Here is a 26,372-nt window from a genome sequence, read left to right on the forward strand (position 1 = left end):
ATCCCAGGTGGGATTTGAACCAGAGCCTTCTTGCTGCGAGGCAAAGCTGCTAGCCACTGTGTGGGCCATTTTACTGGTATGTAAAGATATTTATCATTTTAATAATAGACTTGAAGTGAATTTTGTGTATCCTCCCATCCTTGATGGTCTGCAAGGTTTGAAAAAGAAGATTGAATAAACAGCAGTGAAATCAGGAGAAATCAGTGAGTAATCCTTTCTGCGTGGCAGGACCGTGTGGTAATTCTTCTTTCCCCGCTCAGGCTCGGTTTCCCCTCAGTAGTCCCTTTCCCTGATTTTGTCACTCATTGCTGGAATATTTTTTTTCCGTGGGAATGTTGTGATCACTTAACATCCTTCCACTGCACATTGTTGTTTGTTGGTTCTGGAGGAGGAGGAGGAGGAGGAGGGCCCTTTCCTCTTCTGCTCTTCATGAGGTTTCCTCCCTCTGTGAGCAGGTTGTGTTTGTCTCCCACTGTCGTGTGCAAACATTGCATGTGAGACGGTGTCAGACGCATTAAAATAAGCTGCTTTCCTTTGACATAACAGGTATTTGAATCGGTTTTAATCTCTGGTGTCCGTGGGAAAAACCTAATTCCCTTCTGACTGAAAAGTATTATTGTTTATTACAATTTATATGTGCATTTTCTGCACGCTTTAATTCAGTCGGATGGGTCCTAGGGTTGAGTTTTGAAACTTAGAAAAGGCCACTTTTGACTCGGTGGATTTTACTTTTATAAGCGCCACCAAACCTTAAAAACCTTGTTAGGACCACTGCAATATTTGACACAACCCACACAACCTTCTTGTCTTTGTTTTTCTGTGGGTCTCCATGGCAACACATGATGGGAAAAACGAGTGGAGAGACTCAATAAAAGCAGATTAAAAATTGGACACTTTTGTCCAGTTCTCTTCTGACGCCAAACGGCAACCTGCTGCCAGTTGTAGGTGTGTTTAGTCACCACGTTGACTGAGGAGGTGGAGGCAGGCATTTAGAATTAACAGTAAAACATCAACTCAAAGGAGTATTTTATCCATTAAAAAACAATTTTACCATCTAGTAGGGATAAAATTGGATTGTTCTGCAAACTTTATGATGACACTGTGTTCAATCAGAGACTTGAAATGAAATAACCTGAACAGCGCTCCATTCATTCACTGTTATTATTTTGGATGAAGCAACCTTTTGTTTGCTAATCTTTATGCATACTGGATTAAACCCAGGACTGCACCCAAAGGTCAATATTTAAAGCCTTTAGCTGGAGTGACTGCTGGATGGTTTGACCTAAAGAAGAACACCTTTAAGACACAGAAATACTGAAACTAAAATTGAGCTAAAATCTTCCCAACTTTAAGGGCTGTGAAAGCCCTTAAAATAAGACGTTACCTCATTGTACCGCATCAGAGTTATGTGATGACACAGACCTCCCATTGGACTTTATCAACAGCTTTTTAACTTGAATTGTTTTAACCAGAAATGTCAATGGAAAGAAAGCTCTCACTTTTTTACCTTCATCTGTTGTTTTTTTGGCCCATCTGTAGTCTTTTAGTGACCACAGAGATATCTATGGGAAGTGCAAGTGAAATGATGAACTCCTGTTTGTTTGCAGGCTGCATGGTGGTGTAGTGATTAGCACCCCACAGGAGAAGATCCTGGTTCATATCCCAGCTGTGCGGATTTTTTCCCCTGAACTCTGGTTTCCTGCTTTTTAGGTTACTTGGTATTTCCAAACTTTCCCTTAGGTGTGAGTGTGTTTTAGTTGTGTGGCTCTCAAGCAGACCGGCGACCTGTCCAGGGTGTTCCCTGCCTTCAACCAGCAGTAGCTGGGATAGGCTCCAGCGACCCTTTGACCCCAAGGGGAATTAGCCGGTTTGGAAAACAGATGGATGTTTGTAGCGCCATATTTGGACTGAGACGCAGAGGCGTGATCCAGTTCAGGTTTCTGTATTTTGTGTTTACTGTAGGTTGTAACCAACGGCGTGCAGCTTACACAAGCTACTCTAAAAAACAGAAGACCACTCCCCAAAGTCTTCCGCCCATTTCCTTCATTCAAGTATTGATCAAACTGCTTCAATAATTCAATCAATGAACCTTGTTGCTTCATTCCAGATGCCCACACTTATGTTTATTCTAAATATTTCAGTATAGTTCGATACTGTACCTTATTTTATTTTGTAAAAATAGTTTGTTTGATCCAAACAAAATAAAAAGGGCAGAAAAACAAGTTTTCTTCTTCCTGATCCCCTTCGTGTCCGTTGTATAAGTTTGTGCAAGATCTGTCGTTTATGTTGTTTTGTGGAAATGAAAAGAAAAAAGAAATTAAAAGCATTTAAATTGTTATCTTGGAGTGTTTACATACTGGAATTAATACTTTAACCCTTTAACACCCGAGCTTTAGCTCCAACATTGACATCCTTGCAACTACCTTAACTCTTCAACTATTTACATACATTTGTTTATTTTCAGTAATTATTTTAAGTTTAAAAGATGCACTTTGAGGATTAAAACTGTTTTCAATTGTTTTTCATTCAATTAAAGATTGCTCTGGTGTGAAATCATATTGATTTGCTCAAAATTAAATTTAAAGTTTTCCAGTTTTTGTAAAATGTCCTAAATTAAGCTAAAGATAAGATTATTCAAAAATAACTAAAGAGTAATTTTGTCAGGGGGACTTTGGAGGTTGCCAACCATTTTTGAAGGCCCCCTTTGGAGGCGCCTCTTGTGGTGAGAATAAACAATGAGAAAATAGACACCCAGGACACTAAACGCAACAAATATAAGAATAAAAAAAAAAAAAAAATATATATATATATATATATATATATATATATATATATATATATATATATATATATATATATATATATATATATATATATATATATATATATATATATATATATATTTATATATATGTGTGTGTATGCATAAAACAAACAGGTTTTTTAGTTACTTCATATTCATGGCAGCCTCCAAGTTTTACCTAAACGTCGTGTTTTAGCTGCATATCTAAAGAAGGGGAGAGCGGGCAGCTGATTGGTCGGCGCTGACACGTTGTGGGCGGGGTCACAGCAGGCTGCGCGCGTGTGTGTGGTATGAAGTGCAGGGACGTTGTGACTGGGCGGCCGACCAGCTGACGCGGGGACTACAGCCGCCTTTTGGGGGGCTCGCCGTTCCAGCAACCGTCCAGCGAGAGTTCGAATCCGTACCGGCAACTTTGGACGCCGCCGCTGAGGCACGTGGACGCCATGAACCGGGCAGGTGCGGCGGCAGGTTAATTAGGAGGCGCCTGGCTGGTCTGCGGTCTGGAGGAACTAAGAAGTTGATGGAGCCGAGGCGGTCCGCGGCGTCTGGAGGAGGCGGCGGTGGCGGCTGTGGCAGTCGCTCCTTGTCTGGCTCTCACGCCGTGTCCCAGGGGGAGGACGAGGGGGAGGTTAAAGTTTACGGAGGTGAAGAGGAGAACCGAAAGGAGGACGCAGGAAGGGAGGCATCGCCAGAGGATGAAGAAGGAAAGGAGGAGGAGGAGGAGGAGGAGGAGGAGGAAAAGGTAAACCAACAAACCCCCTGATTTTATTTAATAAAAATGAGTCCCTAATTGATATTATTTATACATAAAAACCAATTAAAGCTGTTTTCATGACGTCACCACTTAAGGAGGATGGACAGTAAACCTGCAGACAACAGCAGGACAAAAACTTTCCTGATGCAAATTTATTTACCTTCAGGCTTTGGGTGACATTCCTAACTAAGTGCCAAAACTAAGGGTGGGTTAAAAACAACCTTTATTCAGTCTATTTTAACTTGGAAAACGCTAAACATTTATGAAAAAGATGCAAAATTCTTATTTTTTCCAGCAGTTTTGTTGGTAATTATTGCAGGAATTCCTCATCTGAATACTGACTCTTGATTTTGGTAAGTTTAAATAATCAGATGTGTGAAAGATGTTAAAAAAAATTATATCAAAAAAGGTTAATTCTTTAAGTTAATTCAAAAGGTTTAATTTAATCTTAGAAAAAATGAACATTTTATTGGCACAAGCTTTAAAATTGACCATTTAAAGTATCTTTTTAACATGGAGGTTGTTTTTGTTAACCTCCTACAAGCCTGACTTTATTTCCAATTATTTTAAACTAGTCTTCAACGTTTTTTCAGTTCAAGGTGAATCTGAATTCTTGAACCCCTGGAAGAATATTCTTTATATTGATACATACTAATGGGGATCCCTAAATAAACCAATAATTGAATTTAATGATTCAGTGCAGATGAGTGACATTTTGTGAAAATATTCCTGATTGATATGGGAAATACAGATAAAGTTACGGTTTGGAAACGAAATCTTTTAAAAGGGCTTTATAAGAAAAAAATTGGCAAATTGGAGCAGGGCTATAAAAATATGGCTGCTTTAGATTGAACCCCAAACAAACCCCTTGAAGGTTAAAGCTAACTTTATATTTGACAATCGTATTTGATGGAATCTTGCTTTCATGATTTCTTTTTTCTTTTTTCAGTGTAAACATGTTACTTTGTAATTTTTCTCAATTTTCTGATCAATTTATGAATTAAAATCTTAAATAGATTTAATATATTTTTGTTTTTATTGCTGAAGTTGCTTGAATGAAATCAAAGAAATCAAAAAGTCGAGGGTCGAAAGCTGTGTTTACGGTGCGAACTTGAATGTAGCTTTAGCATATGGTGTTCACACAGCAAATAAGGGCTTCTTCTTCTTTTTCTTTCTCCTTTTCTGCCGTTTACCAACTACAGCTTGGTGCGAAATGTTAAAGCAGTGGAAATCCCGCAAATCTCTCCTCAGGCTTTTTCTGTCACGACTCTATTCCGATATATAAAAGACTTGTTGTCGCGTAATTCCGGTCAGATGCAAACCACAATTATTAATTTGTCCTCAGTGATCAATGTTAAAAGAATTAAAAAGGACGCCATCCACGCGTCACTACCGAATCTGATTCCCTGATTGGTCAAAGTTCCACCTGGTTTAACTCTCAGTGCACGATCAATGGCTGCATGTTTGGTATGTAGAGTCTAAAAAAAGTCGTAGAAACTTGCAGAGCAACGTGTGAATTGAGAGTTTGTTCGCAAAATGTTCATATATACCAGTTTACATTGACTTTCATTTAAAAGTGGTCACTAGAATTCAGATTTTAGCTTTGGAAGCAAAATTAGGATCCGATTTAATCCCCAGAAATAAACAGCGGTGTCATCTGCAAACAACAAACTCTGTATTGTTTGCTCCTACCCGGACGGCAAAATATTCGTAAGCGGCTCCTCTTCCTCAGCGGGTTTGGGCAGCAGACACCATTTCTACATGTGTCGTCCTGCACGTTTACAAATACTTTAAACTCACAACTATCCTAAACTTTACTATGTTTACATCTGTTATTCATCATGTTTGTTATCCAAACCCTTTAAAAAAAAAAGATGGATAGATGTTTTGTGGCCTGAAAGCTGATTTATAAACAGTTCAAACAAAGAAAAATGTATTTTAGGAGGAACATTTTTCATCCTGATCATGTAATTAAACCTCTAAAAGTATAATAATAATTATGATAATAAAGGGCTTTTATCACGACTGGCTGAGTCCTAAAGAGAGCAGCCCAAAGGCAAAGAAGATTCTAACATTTCTCTCTCTTTGTCAAAAAAACCCCAGAAACAAATTAAGGCAAAACGCAGCTAATCACGCCTTCAGATCATCAACACAAACACACCAGGCTTTTTAAAAAGGAGATTTCCCTGCTGGCAGCGGTGGTCTTAAAATAGTCTTCAAGAGAATCAAAGGCCTCTGACTCTGCTTTATTCATGAATGTGGAAAACAACAAGCACGACCAAATGACTCTGAGCTTTGCAGCTTGGATAACACTTTACCAGACTGCAGACTGGTTTGACTGGCTCTAATTATCCCAGAGCTGCTCGATGGGAGGCGTTTGACGTTTCCGCCTCCTCTAAGAACAGCAGCGATGGGTTTGTGTGGACCGATGTAATAAACTGGAAAACTTTGAGCTGCATTCATGCAGGAGGAGTGTTTATTCTAACAATATTTTTCTAATTGCTTGTATGTTTAACCTGTTGTGCACCAACAAAAACAAACCTTTTTTACATTTTTACGAGTATATTCTGATTTACAATGACGTAGGAATGACACAGAAACAAACAGAGATGGGATTCTGTACTACTCATTCGTTAGCGGATGTTGACCTGGTTTTTAAGACCTTTTTCTTTCTTTTTTTTTTTTAATCTCGTCGTTGCTTTAATTGTGGAGTTATCCTTTTTTCTTGTCTCTACATGTTTGAACTTTGTTAGAACATATAGTAGAAAAAAGTACTTGGAATTGATTTTGTTTTCAAGCAGTTTTAGGTTGATTGTGAAATTATTGAGTGAAAAAATGACAAATATCTTCAAGTAAAAAAAAGATATCTTGGGGTTATACTGATAAACATAGATATTAGGCATTGCCATAAATAAACACTTTAAAGATAAACTATTAAACTGTAAATTAATAAAAATGCTACTACTAAGACTGAATGTGATAACTTGCCTTTTTTGTTTTATTTTTCATTTAATTCTATTGAACTGCTGGTTAAAAAAAAAAAAGTATTTATTTTTTACTTTTCCTGGATTTTAATATCAAAGTAAAAACAAAAAAAAAAGTACCCACTTTTTTTTTTAAGTTTACAAGTAGAGCCATAACAGCCGGCAGTCACTTTTAAAGCAAAAAAAAAAAGCACAATTTAGTTCTATCAAAAAAGTTATGAAACCATCAGAAAATCTAGTTATTCCACCATATTTATTAAAAACCAATAGTCAGGAATATGACAATTTTTCGGGATGACGGGATCAAACTCGTGCGTTCACATGGCTTTTTCTTATTCAGGATGTTGGGGTTTTCCGGAAGAGATTCACGGCTGTGTCCCTCACTAACCCCCAAAAGACTATATAGTGCGGGATCATCCAGTGCGCCGGATTTTCACATAATTTGGGAATATGCTTTCTACGACCAGGAGCCGAAGTAAAAACGTTATTTATGTAAACATTTTACTAAGTCCTGTGTTCTGATTAAGAAAACTTGGATCCTTTATAAAACTAATAATTTGCTTATTTTTATTTTTTTAAATAAACGAAATGCATTTTGGTCGATATTCTCCAATGTAAGTAGCATCCATGCACACTAGTTGTTTACAGAGACTTCTGGGAAATTTTCAGTGCGCTGGGTCTTGGAATTGAAGGTTGTATCCGAATTCCCTCCCTACTCACTACACTATAAAGTGTGTTTGGCATTTTGTGGAGCTGTCGGAATCCAAAAAATCCAAAATCTAGTGCACTAGAAATTTCCCAGAGGTCTTTGTGAAAAACCAGTGGATCAATGCTAACTGGATTTGCGAATATTGACCACAATATACTGCGTTTGAACAACTTTTCATAAGGAAAAAAATAAGTATATATATTTAAGATTTGAAATCCTCAAAGTTTTTATCATCAGAACACGGTGGATTCATAAAGTTCATAAAATATTTGTATTTATTAGGTTTTTACTTTGTGAATTGAATGATATATATATTTGCACATTTTTGAGCAAATTATGCACATTTTTGATATATATATATATATATATATATATATATATATATATATAAAAATATATAAAATAGTGAGTGAATTCAGACACAACCGACGTCATGACTCTCTTGTGTGTCAGAGGCCCTCGGTGCGTTTCATGGATCAGAGGATCACACTCTGCAGTGTGTCATGTTTATAACGGCGACGCTGAACTAATCTGGTTTGGCAGAATGACAGCTTGACATTTCATTGGCCTGAGACGGCGGAGACGCCACGACTGAATGTCAGAGTTAATTATTTACAATCTAACCTGTTGAGCATCAGTTAAATGTGATACTTATTTTTTTATTTTAAAAATGGAATTTGGGTTCCAATTGACAAACGGGAGCTTCTCCAAAAGAACCTAAAATAGTTGCACCGCGAACCTGCTGCCCTTCCTGCTGCGGCCTTTGAAATGTGAGTTTGATGTTCATCTGAAACCGGTGACCTAGCTTGTGCTGAGCGCAGAGGAAGGGATGTAATTTAAGCCGTTGGACTCCTCTCACCCGCGCCAACCCCGCAAGGCAGGCCAGCATTACCTCAGGGTTAATCGGGGAACCCTGACCTTCTGCTAGTCCCTCGCTCCTGAAAGGAAAGTCCTCTGAGAAGGCGTCCCATCGCCTCAGGGGGACAGGCTCAGCATGCCTTTTGCCTTCGTATGCTGGACCATTGGGGGTTCTTTTCCGGAGTTTACCCCCTCATCTTCCTTTTGTTTTGCTTCTTTACTGCAGCACAACTACTAAATATGTCCAGAGTTGTGGGCACCAACGACTCTGCTTCCAAGTTTTATCTGCAGAGGCAACAAATTAGGACGGGTGTCATATCAGATTACTTTTCAAGACACGTTTTTACTCACCTACCGTGAACCGCTGCCGTTATTTATGGTTTATTTTGGAGAATGTTTGTTCGTGTTGCCTAGCAACGGACTGCCCTGGACCCTCTTGAACGTGGCAGAAACGGGAAGCTGATAAACGGGTTGATGTTTCAGATCGGTAAAAGATTGACTGTGAATAAACTGGTGCTCGGAAATGATAAACCGAGCGGGCGACTGCGTCCGGATCCGGGCTCGTGGATTCACGGATGCAACCAGGAGCCTTTTGTGAAGGAGCCGCCGCACCAGGAGCAGCAGGAAGTGACTCCGTGAAGGCACAACTGTTATTAATCTGAAGCCTGTAATTTACTTTGAACACAGACTTTACCTGCGTCAGTTTTTGCAAGAACACGAGCAGCCCTGTATTGTGTTGAATCCAACAAGGTTGTGTTTAAAGAGCCACTCAAATGAAAATGGTCTTTTTGGTGTTCTTAGCATGTTCTTGTGGCATTAACCTTAGGATAATGGAGGACGTATCTAAAGAAAATTGTGCTTAGAATTGCATTTCTGAGTATTTATTTGTTCAAATCGTTGCGAATCAGGAGCAGACGATAAAAAGAGCTTTTTTGTGACGTAGAAGATACGCTGTTGTTCCTCATCTGAGCTGGATTCTGGATCAAAACCGTGCTGCTGGAAAGCTCCAATATTGCTTGTTGCACCTGTAACGTTAGGTTAGGTTGGGGTTGTGGAGGAGGGCTGTAAGCTAGCGGGACAGCGCGCAAACAGAGGCTATGTCTGACTATCCTCACTAACTACTAAAAAAAAAAAAACACTCAGGTAAATGGCGTATACTTGTATAGCGGTTTTCTACAGTCCACAAAGGCCCAAAGTGCTTTACAGTTGCAGTCATTCACACACACTGATGGCGGCTCTGCTGCCGAACACCGGCGCCAACCTATAACCACCAGGGGCAAAGTGAGGTTCAAGGTCTTGCCCAAGGACGGTTTGGACACATGGATGGGCAAGACGGGAATTGAGCCCACAATCTACCAATTGGAAGTCGACCGCCCTATCTCTGCTCCACAGCGGCAGAATCATTCAGTCCCCTGGATTTTTAAAAGCGGTCTGGACCCCATGCTCACTATTTAAAAAAAAAAAACGACAACAGAAAAACAAAGAAACATCTGGAAAATTTTAAGTGCATCGGATTTTGGAATTGTAAATCCGGGCAGCAGTACAATTTGTTGAACTCATCAAGTAGTGAGGAGAGAAAACGACACAGGTTTTTCTTTATTATGGCTAAAAAACCTTTTTTTTTTTTTACAGATCAAAAGATAGTCTTTAATGTTTAATATAGTTTATATTGTATTTATATAATCAAATTTGCTATTGAATTCACTAAGTTACTGTATTATTCATTAGAAGTTGGCTAAAAAAGTAAGATTTTCTTTAAAAAGCAATTCTTCCTGTTTAAGATGTTCTTATACTTTTACAGGTCTGGTTAAAGATCAGACCCTACAGAACACATTTCCTACTTTCCATTGCATCTTCTGCTGCTTTTACATCCCTTCATTAACACAAATCCTGTGTCTCTTTCTTACTTATTACATGTTTTTATTTTTGCAGGACTTCATACTGAATCTAGAAACTTTCTAATTATCCTCCAAACATCTCTGGCTTGACCACATCACTTTGACACAAACGCGCTCAGGAGAAAAGCCGTTCGCGGTTCACACCCTGTGTTGATAAAGCCTGCAGATGTTTGTGCAGCTGTTGCATCACAGTTGGCTGCATAATCTTTGACAAACACTCACTGCACACCCATGAAAGCTTCTTGGCTTTTCCAGCAGAGGAGTTTCCTTTTAGAAAAACGCAGAACTGATGCTTTAGCAGATTGAAAAATGCTGCAGTGAAAATATTTAACTTAATTTGAGATAATTTGGTGACCAGTTGGTTAATAATTGCAATTGGCAAACAGTTTTTTTTCTTCAAGATATGCAATAAAATTTTAAGCCTCTGAAATATTTAAAACCTTTTCATTTTAGGTAAAACTGTATTTATTGCACACACTTTCCACTGTTATTTTTCTTTCCATTGTGGATCGGGCGGTTCATTGTTTTTTTTTTATGCGCATCACTTTTACACAGCTGAGTAATTTATGGCAGAATTTCACTGGTTAAACAAAAGTCACTCCCCTAAAAGCAGAACATTAAGCAGTGGTCCTCCTCCGCTGTTCCCTGTTTAAACAGCAGACACGTCTCTGCTCACTATTTCAAGTTCAAATCATTCACACTTACGGGTTTTATTGTCCTAAAACATTTTTTACACTTAGGGTGTATTCAGACTAGTAAAACTGTTTGGTCTGGACCCAGTCTGCTTAATTTGGTCCAGATCGAGTCCTGAACCTTGCGTTTGGTCTGTATTCAGACTGCCGTCAAGTGGACTTCCCTGTAACAGACTAAAGCTTGTAAACATAGCCATGTGGCTAATGATCTCTTTAGTCATTGGTCAGCAATTACAAAGGCGGGGCAAAGCAACTAGAGGCAAAAATTATGGTAGTCCTGCGCTTTTAGTTCATTCAAACTTGATATTTCCCTCGCAAGTTTTGAGCGTCTGTCTCAACGTCAGGCTTTTGCCTCGCTTTTTCGGGTCCGGTGGAGGCGTGCTGCAGGGCGGTTACTGGCAAGAGGACGGCTAAGAAGGTACACTGATAAGTGTTTTTGACATATTGACAGGAAAACAGTGAGAAGCAATGTGGATCACTTTAAAAGTTGTTTTAACGAGTCTGAATTCGTCCAATCACATTTCAATGAGTTGCTGTGTCTCATTTTTGTGCTGTTATGGCATTCATTTAGGAGAATTCGTTAGGAACTACAAGGTAACTTTTAGGGTGACGTCACAGCAGCACCTGTCAGTCTCGTGCTGCGAAACGAGACTTTTCAGCTTCCTTCTGAAACCAGCCTCCAGTGGTCATTTGATGAACTGCAACATTTGGTAGACAGTGGCTTGAATCCAAAACTGAACCAACCACTAGGTTATTGTTTTTTAATAATACAGACTTTTAGTTAGTTTGCAGCATTCGCAGCAGTGAGTGGGGTTGAAGGTTGAATTAATCCTGATAAAGATCTGGATTGTTGAGATGTGGTTTTCGAACGCGTACCACTTGTGATCTGTTTATACAGCCCATGTGTTTCCATCTGGTTAGAGACGGTAAACATTTCTGTGCAGGCCCCATCATTTCTCCACAGACGTAACTCAAAGTACCAGGATGTGTTCCATCGGCCTTCAGTAGAAAATGCTGTTCAACCCATACAAGTGAAAAGCTGCTGCTTTAGTCCAAGTCTATGCTCAATTTTTCTGCTTTTGAGTCCAAATGGAGACAGTTTGTGTCTTTTTGAAATGACTTTGAGTTCAGAGTGAAGTTTATATCAGAGATTTGTTATGGTTTCACACAGGATGAAGCACTTGACGTTCTTGGAACAGTCGTTCCACTGGGAGCTGATCTTATGTAGTCTGTTTTCGTCTGGTGACACAGTTCGGGCATGATGAAGTGTGCAAGAACTCTTGGTGCTGCTCTATAAAGAGAATAAACTGTTCAACATAGTGAGGGAAGACATTTTTCCATGTTGGAAAATGTACTGAAATAGCTTTCTAAGAGTTTAACATGAATCCATCATTTCTAAACCTACTGTTTCAGAAACATTTTCCTGGACTGGAATACAAATATTTCTTTATGACGAATGGAGCGGACATGCTAACAAATCGTCATACATCTGTTGTTGTGAGTTTACATACAGGCATTTGGCATTAAAACCTTTTATGGTTAACACTGAAGGTTGGAAACGGAGGCTGGAAGGATGTCATCCTAGATGTTGGACGGCGTTTGCGGAGATGGACCAACTGCTACCCTGTGAACTTTTCGGCTACAGCAAAGCGTGTTAAAGTGTCCACTTCTAATGAAAAGTCTGTGTTGGTTTCTGCGTTCAAAGCTCTTTGCGTTCATGCAGTGCTGCGTAGTTTTTTAAGACTGTTCTTGGACTATACGTACCTGCAAGACGACCTGGCTGCAGACATGTCGTCCAGAGATCATTAGCCCCACCCCCATCTACCTACCTAACCATTCTGGTTGGGTGGGTGGATCTACGAGATCAACGTGAATCACCTGATCCACAGAGAAAAGTGGCTTTGCACCGGTAAGCAACATTCTAAGGCGGCTTTTTAAGTGTTGCGTACTGGCGCAAAGCCACTTTTTTTTCACAACAAAATACGCTGATTAACGTTGGTCACGTTGATGAAGAAATGTAAACACTGGAGCTAAAGCTCTGGTGTAACAGTTTGACAAATCTGAACACTTGTTAATATACTTTTTGAAAGCTTCCACTGTTTTTTGCCGCATTTTAGGCTCATCATGCAAACTAAACCGCTTAGTCCCGTTAAAACATTTTAAGAAAAGATGCTACAATATTGAAATCTTGTAGAATTTCTGCTTCCAGCTAATGATGTCTGGGTGCCATCTTGTCTGCAGCCAGGTCCCCCTCATTAGCGGCGCGTTGAAAGTTAAACCATGTCAAGCTTTGACCAATCAGGGACTCTGATTTAGTAGTGTTGAATGGATGGTAAATGGCGTATACTTGTACAGCGCTTTTTTACCTTCCACGAAGGCCAAAAGCGCTTTACTGTCCCATTAACCCATACACACACACACACACACATCCGCACACTGATGGTGGATAGCTGCCGAACATGTGGGATCTTGTCCAAGAACACCTTTACAATAGGAGGTCGGCTGCCCTACCACTGTACCACAGCCGCCCCTTCTCATGGAGGAGAAATCCACAACTGTGCTTTGTGCCCGGCTGGAATTATGACACCAAGTCTTTCGTATAATGGAATAGAGCTGTGAAAGAAAAAGCCTGGAGAAAGTTTTGCATCACTTCGACATTTCGCACTGAGCCTCTTTCAACTGTAGATGGTGGACAGGAAGCCCCTCCCTGCTTGTCTAGTATAAACACTATAGGATATACGTATGTTGCTTAAATCTTACTAAACATAACGTTACAAAAAAACGTATTTCATTTTAGGTGGGAAGTGTCCACTGCCTTATTACATTGATTTCATGCACTCAGATGATCTTTTTTTTCTCTGTACTCAAACAAAGTAAGAACACATTGTTTGTGTTTGTTTCTGCTTTAAGGTAATTTGTGGCCACTTGATGGATCTCATGCAACATAGTTGTGCAGCAAACGTTTCTTTAGGCGATGCGTGACTCACAGCACTACTCTTTGTATAACTGAAATATTTGTACAATATTTTTCATGCCTAGTTCCTGTTCTCAGCTGTACTATCCTGCAACAATTACTGATCTGTTAAGACGACTCAAAGTATCCATTGTTTTCTTTCATGGGAAGTTCGATTAATAATCCTGCTTGGTGAATAATTTGCTTGAAATGCAATCAAGTGTTTCGTATCGACTGGAATTAAGTTAATTCCATAAACTGTAGTCAAATTGTCGACACGGGAGCTAAAGCTCTGGTGTTAAAGGGTCAAACTTTGAAATTGAAGATTGAAACTGGAACGAATGTGGGTACTGATGTTTTTATTGACATTGTCTGTTCTAAACGGCCTTAGTGGGCGATTCTTACAACTGACAGGCTGAAGGTTTTCGCAGATTTGCCCTTTTTTGTAACCAAAGTGGTTTCATGAAACTGCATCTAATCAAATGTCTGATCAAATGTCAAAGTATAGTCACATTATGTAGTCAACTTTTTGGCCCATCATGTCGACTGTTAGGTTCTAGGCTGTTTAAGTCTTTAGCTTGGTGTATTTTAATAGCAGCCGGTGGTACATTTTCATTTCTAAGGCTTTTACTTATTCAGTGTATCAAGTGAAATTTGTTTTATAATTTTTTTTATAAAATCTGTTCAAAGAATCCCAGTGTGGTTTCAAAAGAAGGTTTTCTCATTCTTTCAAGAATTTCTCATTGCCATTACGATTCCCTCGTTTAAACTGTTTAGTTCAGACATGTCCAAAGTCCGGCCCGTGGTCCCACATCCACATTTGTCCGGCCTGCAGGCTCCTGTCATAAAATCAATTATCAATTTTTTCTGAGCTTCAAATATGAAATTCACAGCAATTTGGGTAAAAATGAATTTAGATAAATTCTGTTTTATGTGAAAAACCACAAGTGTGAAATTGAAATAAAGTATTGTTCTTTTGCATTTAAAGCTATTATAAGGGGTTGCACATCTTTACCTCACCAAATCTGGCCCTCTTTGCGATAAGTTTGGACACCCCTGGTTTAGTTAAGAACTGTACATGCAGTTTAACCGACTAACCACAAACTCCATATTGCAACATGTGGCTGTGTTTTTATTTCTTTTCTTGACTTTGAGGTGTTATTACTGACATTTGGCACAGGAAGTGGTCCTTAGGCCAATTAAAACCTCAGAATGTAAGTGGAAAATGTTGTACCTCTGCACCACAGCCGCCCCAGTATACAACTATTATGAAAACTGTGTGAACTAAAAGGTAACTCATTAAAGAGCTTCACCAATAAAAACAAAAAGTCATTTTTTTTTCTTGGTTTGGTTTATATCAAGAAATTTCAGCAGTCAAAACAAAGCAAAAATATGCTAAAAATAACAAAGCTTAGATATATCAAATTTATTTAAAATATCAGTTCATACATTAAGAAGGAAAATGAAATAAAGCAATTTTCTTGACATTACATGTGCTTATATTCATAGGCATACATGCACACATACATACAGTGCATGAAACACTGAATTTATTAAATATAATGGTTGTCAAATAGTGGTTAATGCGTTGAAAGGGAGAAAGATTATATAACGTGAATTTTTATAATCATCCATAATGATTTACCTGGGTAAAGGCTGCTATTAGGTAAAATGATATTTTTTACAGTTTGCCTGGTTTCACGTCACCCTAATCAATTATCTGATAACCCTTTAACTACTGGCTCATTTTCCAACAATGTGAGGATAGCCATCGTCTGAGCATTTCTCCATCATGTGGAAACCTTTGTCCTCAGAGTTGTTTAGATGTAAAGAATGTTAAGCTCCAAAGATGACACCGAAGTAACAGGAGTGGCTTTAAAAACAATCCTGTATTGGACTGGTCCAACCAGAACCCGGGACCGAGTCAAGTAAAACATGTCTAGTGAGATTTTAGAAGAGAGCATTGACTCGCCCCATCTGTTGTGGATGAGCTTTGTTTGTCTTGAGGAAAGTAGATGAGAACATCTGATGTCAATGGGCTGCAGGGAGTAGGATGATATTTTAGTTTTTATTTTGGATAAACTATTATTTCAAGCTTGCAACACATTCATTGTTTGCAGCGCCAATGTTGGGTATGATGGGATGATGGAAAAAGAGGGCAGGCTCACTCTGCACCAACAGTCCTTAGCAAAAATGAGGCTTTTGGTTTTGGCTAAAAATGGCATAATTATAATCTCTGGGAAAGCTTTTACAAAGGAATCGAAAGAAGGATGATCCCATCCAAACCTGTTAATAAAACATATTTTATGACTTGGAGCTTCATGATTAAAATAATCCAAATTTATCCACGGTTCCTAATCAAATTTCTAGTTTTAATCAATATGTTAATGGTCCTTCCATTGTTCTTTGATCCATGTGATCCCATCTGACACTGAGTAACCCCTGTGGAGCTGCTTGATTTCCTTTGAGGAGCCGTTCCCTGAATATGGAAGGGCAGCCGTTACTCAGCAGCAAAGCTTTGCTTGTGTATCAACATTTGCCTCTGTCTGACAATGTTTAACTCTACCTCCTGTGCAGTGGGTCGACCTGTGTTGTTCCCCTAAATAAGCGGCGTTTATTTAAGCAGGCAGGGCCACGGAGAACATCTCGTGTCATTGTAAGCTTTAGGGCTAAAAAGATTATCCCAATCTGGTTAAGACTCTTTTCACTCCTATGATAGGGCTGTCTGCCCACGTTCTGTCCTTGATTTTTGACTCTTATTTCCTGCCATTTCCTATGGGGTGAATGTCTGGGTTTAATCCCCATTTTTTTTGTCATGGCTGCACGTTTATGGTAATCCAGGAGGTTTAAGTTTTGTTGATACAAACAAAATGTCTGAGGGACAGGACTTAACTGTAAACGAGGCTCCGACTTCCAATGGAGGCAAGGTAAGATATTTATTTAACTGATCGTATCTGGATGTTTGGGGAATTTCAAGCTTTTTTTTTTCTATGAAACTAACTTCCAAGCCTAATTAATCCCTGTGTGTTTTCCTTTTTTAACACCATAATTTATTTTTCCTTTTTGTAGAAATCAAATTTTTACTTAAATTGAACAAAAAAACTATATCAAAATTGTGTTGAAACTCCTGTAGTGTTTGGCGTTCATGTCTCCAAGTGTGCCTTTTGAAGTAGTTGGTATAAAAGTGAAAATGGAACCAGAGGGTTCCGTTTTACTACAACCAACTGCTTGTCTGATAAAGAGTGAAACTTTTTAACATTTAACTGTTTTTTTTATTGGATTTAATCAAAATGAGTTATAGATTTTATTGGCTTATAGTTAAATTGTAAAGTACGGGGATAAGTGTATCACAAAAAATCATTTAAACAATTTTTGAAGTGAGATTAAAGCACTGAGATCACCTCTGATGCTTTTTTGGTTTATTCTGTAAATGTCTGTTTGCTAAATTAGGCCTGAATGAAGCTGTAGGGCAAACTTGATCAGTGTTTATAATCTAAACTCGTGGTTACGTGGCTTGATTGATGCTTGTTTGCCATTTCACGGTTTGTTTTCATTCTGAGTTTTATTCTAAATTGGAAATCTGATGCTTATTAAAACACGTTTAACTGTTTTTTGGATGAAGTCTGAGTAAAATGGCTGAAAATCGAGATTCCCTTTATGCATAACTTATTTGTTATGCCTAAGAAGATGAGTATTTTTTTATGAAACTCAAAGCAAAAAAAGAGGGATGTGTATTTTGGATCTTGTCAACACAGGAAACTGTATTCCCAAGTGAAAAAGGGGCAAAGTTCAAAAGCTCAAATCAATATTTTGTTAGATTTGTGTCAGTAAGAGTTGATGGCTTTAGATTTGGAAGGCTTTTATTTTGTAACCTTATGTTAGTTGTTGTTTTAATGAGGAGACGCTCCGATCCTGGGAGCAGAGATCTTTGCTGCAGAGGTTCAGTCCAGACTGGAATTTAGGGAGAGCTGAAAAAGACAGATGTTGGGTTGGCTGAAAATGCGATTTTACTGTACGGAGGTCGACCTTGAGGGAAAAAAGGCGTTCGGTTCACAGCGACCGTTGAGAATCCCCCAGGCCTCCCAAGATCCCTGGAGCTGTGAATTCTTGAAGGGGAATTTCAGAAAGAGGAAGTTTGTTGCTGCTGTTTAACTGCACACATTCTTTGCTTGTTTTCTGCCCGTCAACCTAAACTATGGAGTCCGGGGATGCAATAACAGTTTGGCCTTTCCCAAACCAAGAAGTGTCAAGAACTGATTTAAGGGTCACCCAGAATAGACTGTCACAAAACCAGATAAATTGGCAACCAGTGCTATGTTTGAGTTTTTCTAACTGTCTAAAGACATAACAAGAAAAATGACCAAAAAATTCTCCCTTTTTACTCTTAAAGCTTGAGACTTTTCTGTGGTTAGTGGTCGTTTTAATGATGATGTGTATTTTTAGGCCAGTCTGTGCTAAACAACATTGAGTTTTAGATTTTTAAGTGCAAACATTCAGATGAATCGGATGTTAGGGCTTCATGTTTTGTCATTTCATTTTTTACTCATTAGAGTTGGAGAAGTAGGAGCAACACTACACACAACCACGATGACTGGAGAATAAAGAAGATTTATTATTTTTTTTTAATGAATCACATAGATTAATGATCAATAATCAGATCTAATAAAAGGTGTGTTCTTTTAGTCTTGTTTTATAACATGGAACCGCATAGCCATGGTGGTCATTTTATGGACTCGGATGACCAATAATGGCCAATAATAAAACCTTGCATTGTGAAGTTAGAGTACACCAAGAAACGTACAAATACATGTTGTTTAGATTTACCATAAATGTAATCTACACTAGGAATGTGGTGCACATCAAACACTGCAGGAAGAACTATAAGCCAGCATGAACTCTTCTTGAGTCGCTGCTAAATGTGAGCTTAACTTTACTTTTTTTTACCATAATGCAAGATAACCTTTTTTTCCCCTTTAAATTTGATCACAAACACACACTTTGCTCTGGTTTGTTTGTTTTTGTGTGAGCGGCTGCTGCCTGAGAGGAAAAAGGGGAGATTTCATGATGCTGGAAAACATGCTCCTCTCAGGAGGAAATGATAGCGAAACAATGGCAGGAGAGGAAAGAGAACTGGAAGAAGGTGTAATGCCTCTTGATGCACAGCCCTTTCTCTTCCTGTTTGATTGTAAACTTGGACTCATTGTGCTGGAGACTTCTGAGAAGTTTGTTTTTGGCTTTCAAAGATCACATTTGTCCGTCCTGAAGAAATGATGAGCAGAACTTCTGCTTCTGATTCTCTCCACCTTTATTTGCATGTTTTAAAAATACTTTAAGTCCATGAAGGTTTAAGAAGTTCCTAGAACTCGGCACAACCATCTTTGACAAACTTATTCTTTTTTTAAATCCCCCCTTTCCAAAAAAAGGATCCAGTTAGTGGTGTTTGCATGATAGATGCCCGTTCCATGCGTGCAGCCTGACTGTTATGCGACATACTTAAACCCAAGTTTGAATCTTAAGTCAATGTTAGTGTTAGTCATTGATTTGGCGGTGAGGTTGATGCTGCGCATCAAAAAATCTCGGAGTGACGTTTGAAAACTTGTGACGTTTTCAGTGACTCAATCAAAGGGTAGAAAAATAAATCCAATATGGCTGCCCGACGCGAGAATTTTCGTCCTGAACTTCCATCCATTTTTTTAAGCGGCGGGAATCATGGTGTTGCCAGAGGCTGTTCCAGTTACTGTTGGGCAAAGGCGGGTACACCCTGGACAGGTCATCAGTAATCGAGCCAACTACGACCGCCTGGGCGCTGGCGGTGGCGTTTGCTAGCTCCAGCTCCATGGGCGCTGTCCGGGGTCTATCCCCGCCTTGGCCCAACAGTAACCAGTAACAGTAACACAGTCTGCGGCAATTCAGCGTAGTAAACGAGCAGAGGAAGGGGATAGTGCGAGCAAGCTTCGGTGCCCAGGGTCCGACCGGCAGACCCTGGGCACCGACACTCGCTATTGTCAATCGGCTGCCAAGCAGAGGGAGAGCCGCCGCAGGTTCCGTCATGACGGCCACCTCCATGGGTGAAAATTATGAAAATGAAAAGATCCCTCAGTGTTATTTTCCCCTCTTCGGTTAATGCTCAAACTGTGCCACAGACAGATAGACAGAAGTATTTTTGAAAATGACCGTTACCCAGGTGTAGCTCCCGCGGCAGGAGTGCACCCGGAGAGACTCTGAATGATCTGGTGAACCCAAACACGGCGGCGTGCTAGCCGTGCTAGCTGGCACCTCTGTAGAGCTCTCCTAAACGTATAAACCCAAGCTACCCGCTCAACATCATCCATGTTTTCCATGATGTGGCAAACAAATGAAGTCCAGAACGGTTGGGACATCAAGGCGTTGAGCAGCAAATCAGACACGAATTAGATGCGCAAATTGCGAATTGTGAATACAACATAAGAATAGCTTGAGTCGGTAAAAAGGATCTCCTTTTGTTGCTCAGTATCTTCCTCTCTTTCAGGAAGTAAAGTCTTAAGACATTCTCAGCAGGAAGACATTTTCTCCAGAAAACCTGATCTGCATTCAGCAGGATCGTGTTAAAACGATGCTAAAGCCTCAAGTGTGCAGAAACGTCTGCCCTTATACGCTCAAGCTCCCAGTCTTCGGTTGAATTGAATAGTTGGCTGGCTGACGTGTCAACATAGAGCAGATGGGCGCATGTTTTCACTTCAAACAGAGAGAGAGAAAAGACACGGAAGCCTTATTTGTACAACAGTTTTCCCGCTCAAGGGGCTTTACAGAAACACGAAAACAGAATTAAAAACAAAACATTACAACGAAATGACATCAGAATAGAACAGGACTTATGTCGGGTTTGCACAGACGTCTGCGGTTACTGTCTGACTCAACAACTGAATCAAAAGCAGACAGAATGCCAAACCTCCTAACGAGCAGTTGTTACGATAAATTCGTCACTTACCCTAACCCTTTGGTTCTCAAAAGTGCATTGTGAAAGCAGACTTGGCCAAGTTAAGCTGCCCCATCCAATGGAACCAAGCTCCTCAAACTATAATTGTGCCTCAATGTCTTTTACACAATCCCAGCTTTATGAGGTGAACCAGGACCAAAAAAGCAAGTAAGTTTCAGACTTGCAGTCAGGTCAACACGTTTCCCTCAGGAATCTCGCATTATTGCTCCAATTTCTTACTGGGCAGGAAGGAATATTGTTGAACCTCCACAAGGAAGGGGAAATGAGCTACAGCTGCTTTCTAGAAAACACTGTTTATGTTTAAACGTGTTCATGTTTTTACTTTTGATTTCATTAAACCATTAAAACCCAAACTTCCTCTCTTATTTTGCTGCTCGTGGAGTATTTTCTTATTGGATGATTACCGCTCTGCTATTTTAGCATCATAAACAATTTATGTACACTGAAATTGAAACAGGAAAAAGTACTTTGAACATTTTAAATGGTTTTGATAGGCGGGCATATGTTTATTTATTGACATTTTTTAATTAAGCCACAAATTCATTCATTTGTTTTAACAGGAAAAGATAAAAAACGATCAGGCCTGACTCACTTTAAAAACTGGTTTTCTGCAGGATCCTGCTCTGCAGGACAATTACCTCAAGACATTCATCCCACATACCAGAACAAAACAGAGCAGTTAAATAAGAGACGGCATGAGGGGAAGTTAGAGGCAACGTCGGTGGTTGCAGCTGAATCTGTCTCTTACATAAACTATAGATGCTCTTTTAAACAGTCGTAGTGATGTTGGAGTCTAGATCGATTGCAGGAGTTCATTCCACAAAAATGGAAAACATTGTCGAAACAGAACTTATCTTTTGTGTGAAATAATTAACACGTTTTAAGTCATTTTGCGTGCTAAAACCTGCATTAAATTTGAAGTTAGAGGCTTGGATGCAAGAAGTTTGATAAAAAATTCTTGTCTTTTTGTATGAATTTAATGTCACTTGAACTTAAAGCCTCGTCTGTCCTGTTATGTTGGCTCAACAAATGTGATGTAGAGTCCTGCCCTACTTTGAGTTCCCCTAAACTTTCTTGGTGAGGTGTTTCCTTCTTCCTCGTTCTAGCTGGTGGATCGAGGGGTGTGGACGAGGGGAAACCGACTTCAAGCTACAGAACTTAACTGTTTTATTTCAGGTGGTTGAGAAAATCTTAGGTGTGCTGTATGATCATCGGATCTTCTAGCATATTTTTATTTTTTTTGCTTTTAAATGGCCGGGCGCACTGTTGCTGCGGGGTTCGTGCATCGTCGGCTAAACTCTTTCGCGTTGTCTGAGTTGAATAAAGAGTCTCACACAAGGATTGCCATCCAGAATGAGGGAATTTACTGTGTGAAAACACAAACACAAAACTCTTCAAAGTAGATTTTTTTCTTCTTCTAATGGACATTCAACTTTAACTGCATCAGAAATAGAACAACAAACAGTTGAATTGATCGAGTTTTGAGATGACCTACATCTTTGTGCTTTGATTCACCGGTTTGCCGTCTGTCTTGGCAACAAAAGCGGTGTTGTTGCTCCTGGAGGCGTGTCTTCTCTGCTTTCCTCGCCTTACCTGACTCTGCTGCAGGTGAAGCACGGCGGCGATCAGGACGCGACTGGTGCTAAAGCTGGAACGTGTTTTTGTTTTGTCGTCATTTAAAGAGACGTTCAAAACCCACACAGACGTTTCAAACGTCCACGGTTACATGAGCACAGTAGAAACACAGGCTGGCTAATGACGCTATGACTCATGGCTGATAATTACAGCCTTTGCTCAGACAAATGGAAGGAAAGAAAAATCATAATTTTTCTCATGAAGGCCAACAACTGCAGCTCTGCCACAGTCTGCTGGTCTACAATTATTGACTTACAAGTAATTCCTTAAATAAATATTTTTTTTCCTCCAGAAAAGCTTCTAATTTACATTTAATTTACAAATGGGAGGCTTTTCAGTGCTCTACACATTTAAACTAGAGGCAGCACATCATGTTATCCTTTTATATAAGCAGAAAGTGATTTTTAAATAGAAATAACTCATGAAACAGCTTCACCAGTGCAGATGCTTGGGTCATGTTCCTGGACATTTAGCAATATTCTGTGGAAAACAAAAAATGTTTCAAAGACTTTTTTGAAATTAAACTGTATACATCAGAATGTTTGTGCACAAATCAGTTGTCTGTTTTTCTGTTTTTTTTAATTAAACTGAAATTACTTTGCAACAAATTTCTGCCCCCTAAACAGTGAGAGGGAAGAATGCAGGAGCATCTCTGGTCTGAACTCTAGCTGTGACGCTAAGCTACTTAGAGTTTTTGGTAATTATGTTTTTGCTTCATGATTACATAAATGGCTCCAATTCTTTTTGTTTGTGCCCAGTGCATTTCCCTTTAAAACACCTGCACAGCAGCTGTTCACAAGGTCAAATTCTGCAGGATCTTTAGCAGGTTCCCTTCACTTTTTAGGAATCGTACCTTGATATTCTTTTAAATATGATGTATATTTACAAAAAATATGAGGATTTTAGTCCCTACATCTATGGCTAATAGAAATTTTGGAACAGGTTCCACTCCACTTGTGATCCATTTCAAAAAGTTCCCAGTGGTCTTTAAATTATAATTGTTGTTTTTAGCTGAAATCAAGGCAAGGCGAGATCATTTATATCGCACAATTCGTACACAAATTAATTCAAGGTGCTTCACAAAACAGGAAAATGCAGTAAAATCACAATACATAACAATGCAAAGATTAAAAACAGAAATAATCATGAAAAATTGTGCTTTAAAAGAAAGGAAAGAGAAAAGAAAATGAAAAGAGGTGTCGATAAGGACCCTGAACGGCCAAACAGAAATGTCTTGAATTTAGAATTGAACCTTAGCACAGTGGAGGCCTGTCTCACAACTGTTCCAGCTTTTAGCTGCATAAGACTGAAACGCTGATTCCCCTTGTTTAGTCCTGACTCTGGGCACCCGCAGGAGGCCGGTCCCTGAGGTCCTCAGAGTCCGAGATGGTTCAAATGGCGCCAACATGTCAGAGATGTGTTTTGGTGCAAGGCCATGAAGAGACTTGTAAACAAGCAGAGTTGCTTTCAAGTCTATTCTTTGAGCTACAGAAAGCCAGTGCAGAGACCTGAGCAAAGGACTGATGAGTTGGTACTTCCTGGTTCTAGTCGGGACTCGAGCAGCAGCGGATGCATTGGATACACTGAAGCTGTTGTGCTGCTCGTTTGGGGAGGCTGGTGAGCAGGCCGTTACAGTAATCTGACCTACTGGAGACAAATGCATGAATAAGTATCTCCGGGTCTGGCTTTGACGTTATGTTTTTGATGTTGGCAATATTCTTAAGATGGCAAATTCTGCTGGCTTGATATGGCTGTTAAAGTTCATGTCAGAGTCCATGTTGACCCCTAGGTTTCTGACTTGATTTGAAAGTTTTAGAGACGCAGAGTGAGGGTAACTGCTGGGTAACTGTAGTTTTAAGACATGGTTTCTGCAAAGCGGCAGGAGTTCATGCAACAGGACTCTTATTTTGAAAGATGAGTTATTTATTTATTTAAAAGCTTCTGTAAAATAGAAATATGACTCAAGATTGTGGCGCTGACTCCTTCTGACCCTCCCCATGTGTAGTTGTTTTCAGCTCAGACGACAATTTCACTTTAAAGGTTTTTGCCCGGCCGGTTGTGTGGTTTGAAATGACCCCCCCCCCCCCCCCCCCCCACACACACACACACATTATTGTTCCTCCCTAAAGCTGCTTAACAAAAAAAATTCCATTGTTCTCAACAAAGTTGGAATTCTTGTAGGAATTGTCTGCATTAACTGTAAAGATTTGAGATGAGTGTTTCGAAATCTCCAGACAAGGCCTGTTTTGTGAGAAATGTATGTTTGTTGGAATATTTTTAATACCCTTTTTTTAATTTCTAAGAAAGTTTTTGGATGTCAAAACCACTTTTTTTCAGATTCTTTGGTCAGATGATCTGACCAAAGACTGATATGATGCGTTATTGTTACTGTTATAAAAAAGCAAAATCGACATTTAAATCTAAAAAATGGATACAAATTACCATTTTAAAACCATCATTTGATTTAGTCATTTTTTTGCGGTAAAAAACCTGTATAAATACACAAATTGACTGATGCTGAAAGTTTCTTTTTAGTAAAAACAAGTTTTTAATTATTTTATTCCAGAACAAATTGGTTGTTTTAAACATAAAAATCTTTAATGATTCCAAAGGGATCAAAGTTTTCATTTCAATTCGATCACGATCTTCTTTCCTGTACATCCGTTTACAGAACAACTGCATTATTATTGTATAGTATTCGCTCCAGATTAAACACAAATATTAAACCACAAATGCAAGAAAGTCATGCTTTGGTTTGATTATCCAAGGTGACAGAAAAAAATCTCAATGACAGAAATGTTTGCCGTAGTTTTAAGTGGGATGAAGGTTTTTTTACCCACAGGGACGTGTGGGATGAACCGACTAGATTACACAAACGCAGACAACTTTTTTCTCTATTCAAAGAAAAGTGGACACATACAAGACACATGAGTCAAATTATTGATCTACTAACATGAAAAGCAACAGGAATGTTTTTAATATATTTTAATTTGGATAATGTTGCGAGAGTCTGAGATCTCATAACTATGCTTATTCCTATTTTCATAGCAATAAAGACCAATTTTGTTTTACTCCTTTTTGATGATGATGATAACTTATGATAATGTATATTTAATACTACCATATTTACGAAGATGACCTGGCCTAGAGGCAGCACAGAGGTCCAGCATAGGAACAACATTAAAACAATGTTCAGCGAGTGACGTTCTTTAAACGACAACTTTGGCAAAAACAATACATGATACCATTAGAACAGTTCCTTCATGTGCATGGATCTTTGACAACGGCTTCTAAGGAGTGCTTTAAAGTGCACTCTTGTATGGATGTGTTGAGGAATTCCAGTCTTTAGCAGCAGAGAACTGAAATGGGGAGCGACCAGCAGAGCTTCAGGCTTTTAGAATGAAGCTGCTCGAACAAAGACTTAGATTTCAGTTGGAAAGTTTTTTTTCTCCAAAAAAAAATGTTTTTGCAAAAAAATAAGATACAATTATGTATTAGTCCACAGAAATGAAGAGCCAGTTTAAATAAGTAGAGATGACCTCTAATGGGTTTTGGTCAGTGACTGTCCAGCTTGATTCCAAATAGTGAATAAATTCCAGAAAACATCCAGGGGGAAGAAGCTGATGAGCAGAGTTTAGGAAGGAGTTGACCTAGAACAGGATGGTGTCATCAGCATATTGATGAATATGGGATTCAGCAACAGCATTTATAATCTTGTTGAATGAAGTTGGACTCAACATTGGAACCCTAAGAGACTCCTTTGGATAAGAAAGAAAGCTCTCTGCCCTCACGATTTGTACCTAACTGCAGCAGTAGCTCCTGAACCAAAACAAGCAGCTATCAGATGCGTTTTGTTTTGGTTTTGTCCGTTTGAGTTTAGCAGCAGAGAGTTGTTTGTGTGATTGTTGCTGTGCAGGGATCCTGCATTTCCTTCCCTTGTCTGCTCTCAGACACGAGTTCTCAGGGAGGGCCTCTTCCTCATTGCTGGCCTTTGTTTTGCTGCTTGAGCTTCATGCAAGTTATCCTCATCTGTTTAGACAAGAGACTAGCAAAGAGTGGACTTTCAGAAAGTATGTGGACTACAACTGTCTGCCCCGTGTCTTGCATGTT

The 26,372-nt window shown here is 39.2% G+C and overlaps 1 protein-coding gene across 13 annotated transcripts in view; it reads left to right on the top strand.

Annotated features, from left to right (window-relative positions):
• The first annotated feature begins 3,108 nt into the window (after positions 1–3,108).
• The window catches only part of mast4 (microtubule associated serine/threonine kinase family member 4), a 133,289-nt gene continuing 110,025 nt past the window's right edge, over positions 3,109–26,372 (top strand). For 12 of the 13 annotated variants that reach the window (XM_078955989.1, XM_078955993.1, XM_078955994.1 and 9 more), the window contains exon 1: positions 3,109–3,545. In XM_078955989.1, the coding sequence (XP_078812115.1) occupies positions 3,324–3,545 (222 nt within the window). In that variant the 5' untranslated portion in view covers positions 3,109–3,323. Of the gene's footprint in view, positions 3,546–16,360; positions 16,579–26,372 lie in introns of those variants that run through there. The other variant, XM_078956000.1, reaches the window with a different exon arrangement.

The sequence above is a fragment of the Oryzias latipes genome, chromosome 12 (genome assembly GCF_053564925.1).
Source record: "Oryzias latipes strain Hd-rR chromosome 12, Olatipes_Hd-rR_3.1".
Lineage (NCBI taxonomy): Eukaryota > Metazoa > Chordata > Actinopteri > Beloniformes > Adrianichthyidae > Oryzias > Oryzias latipes.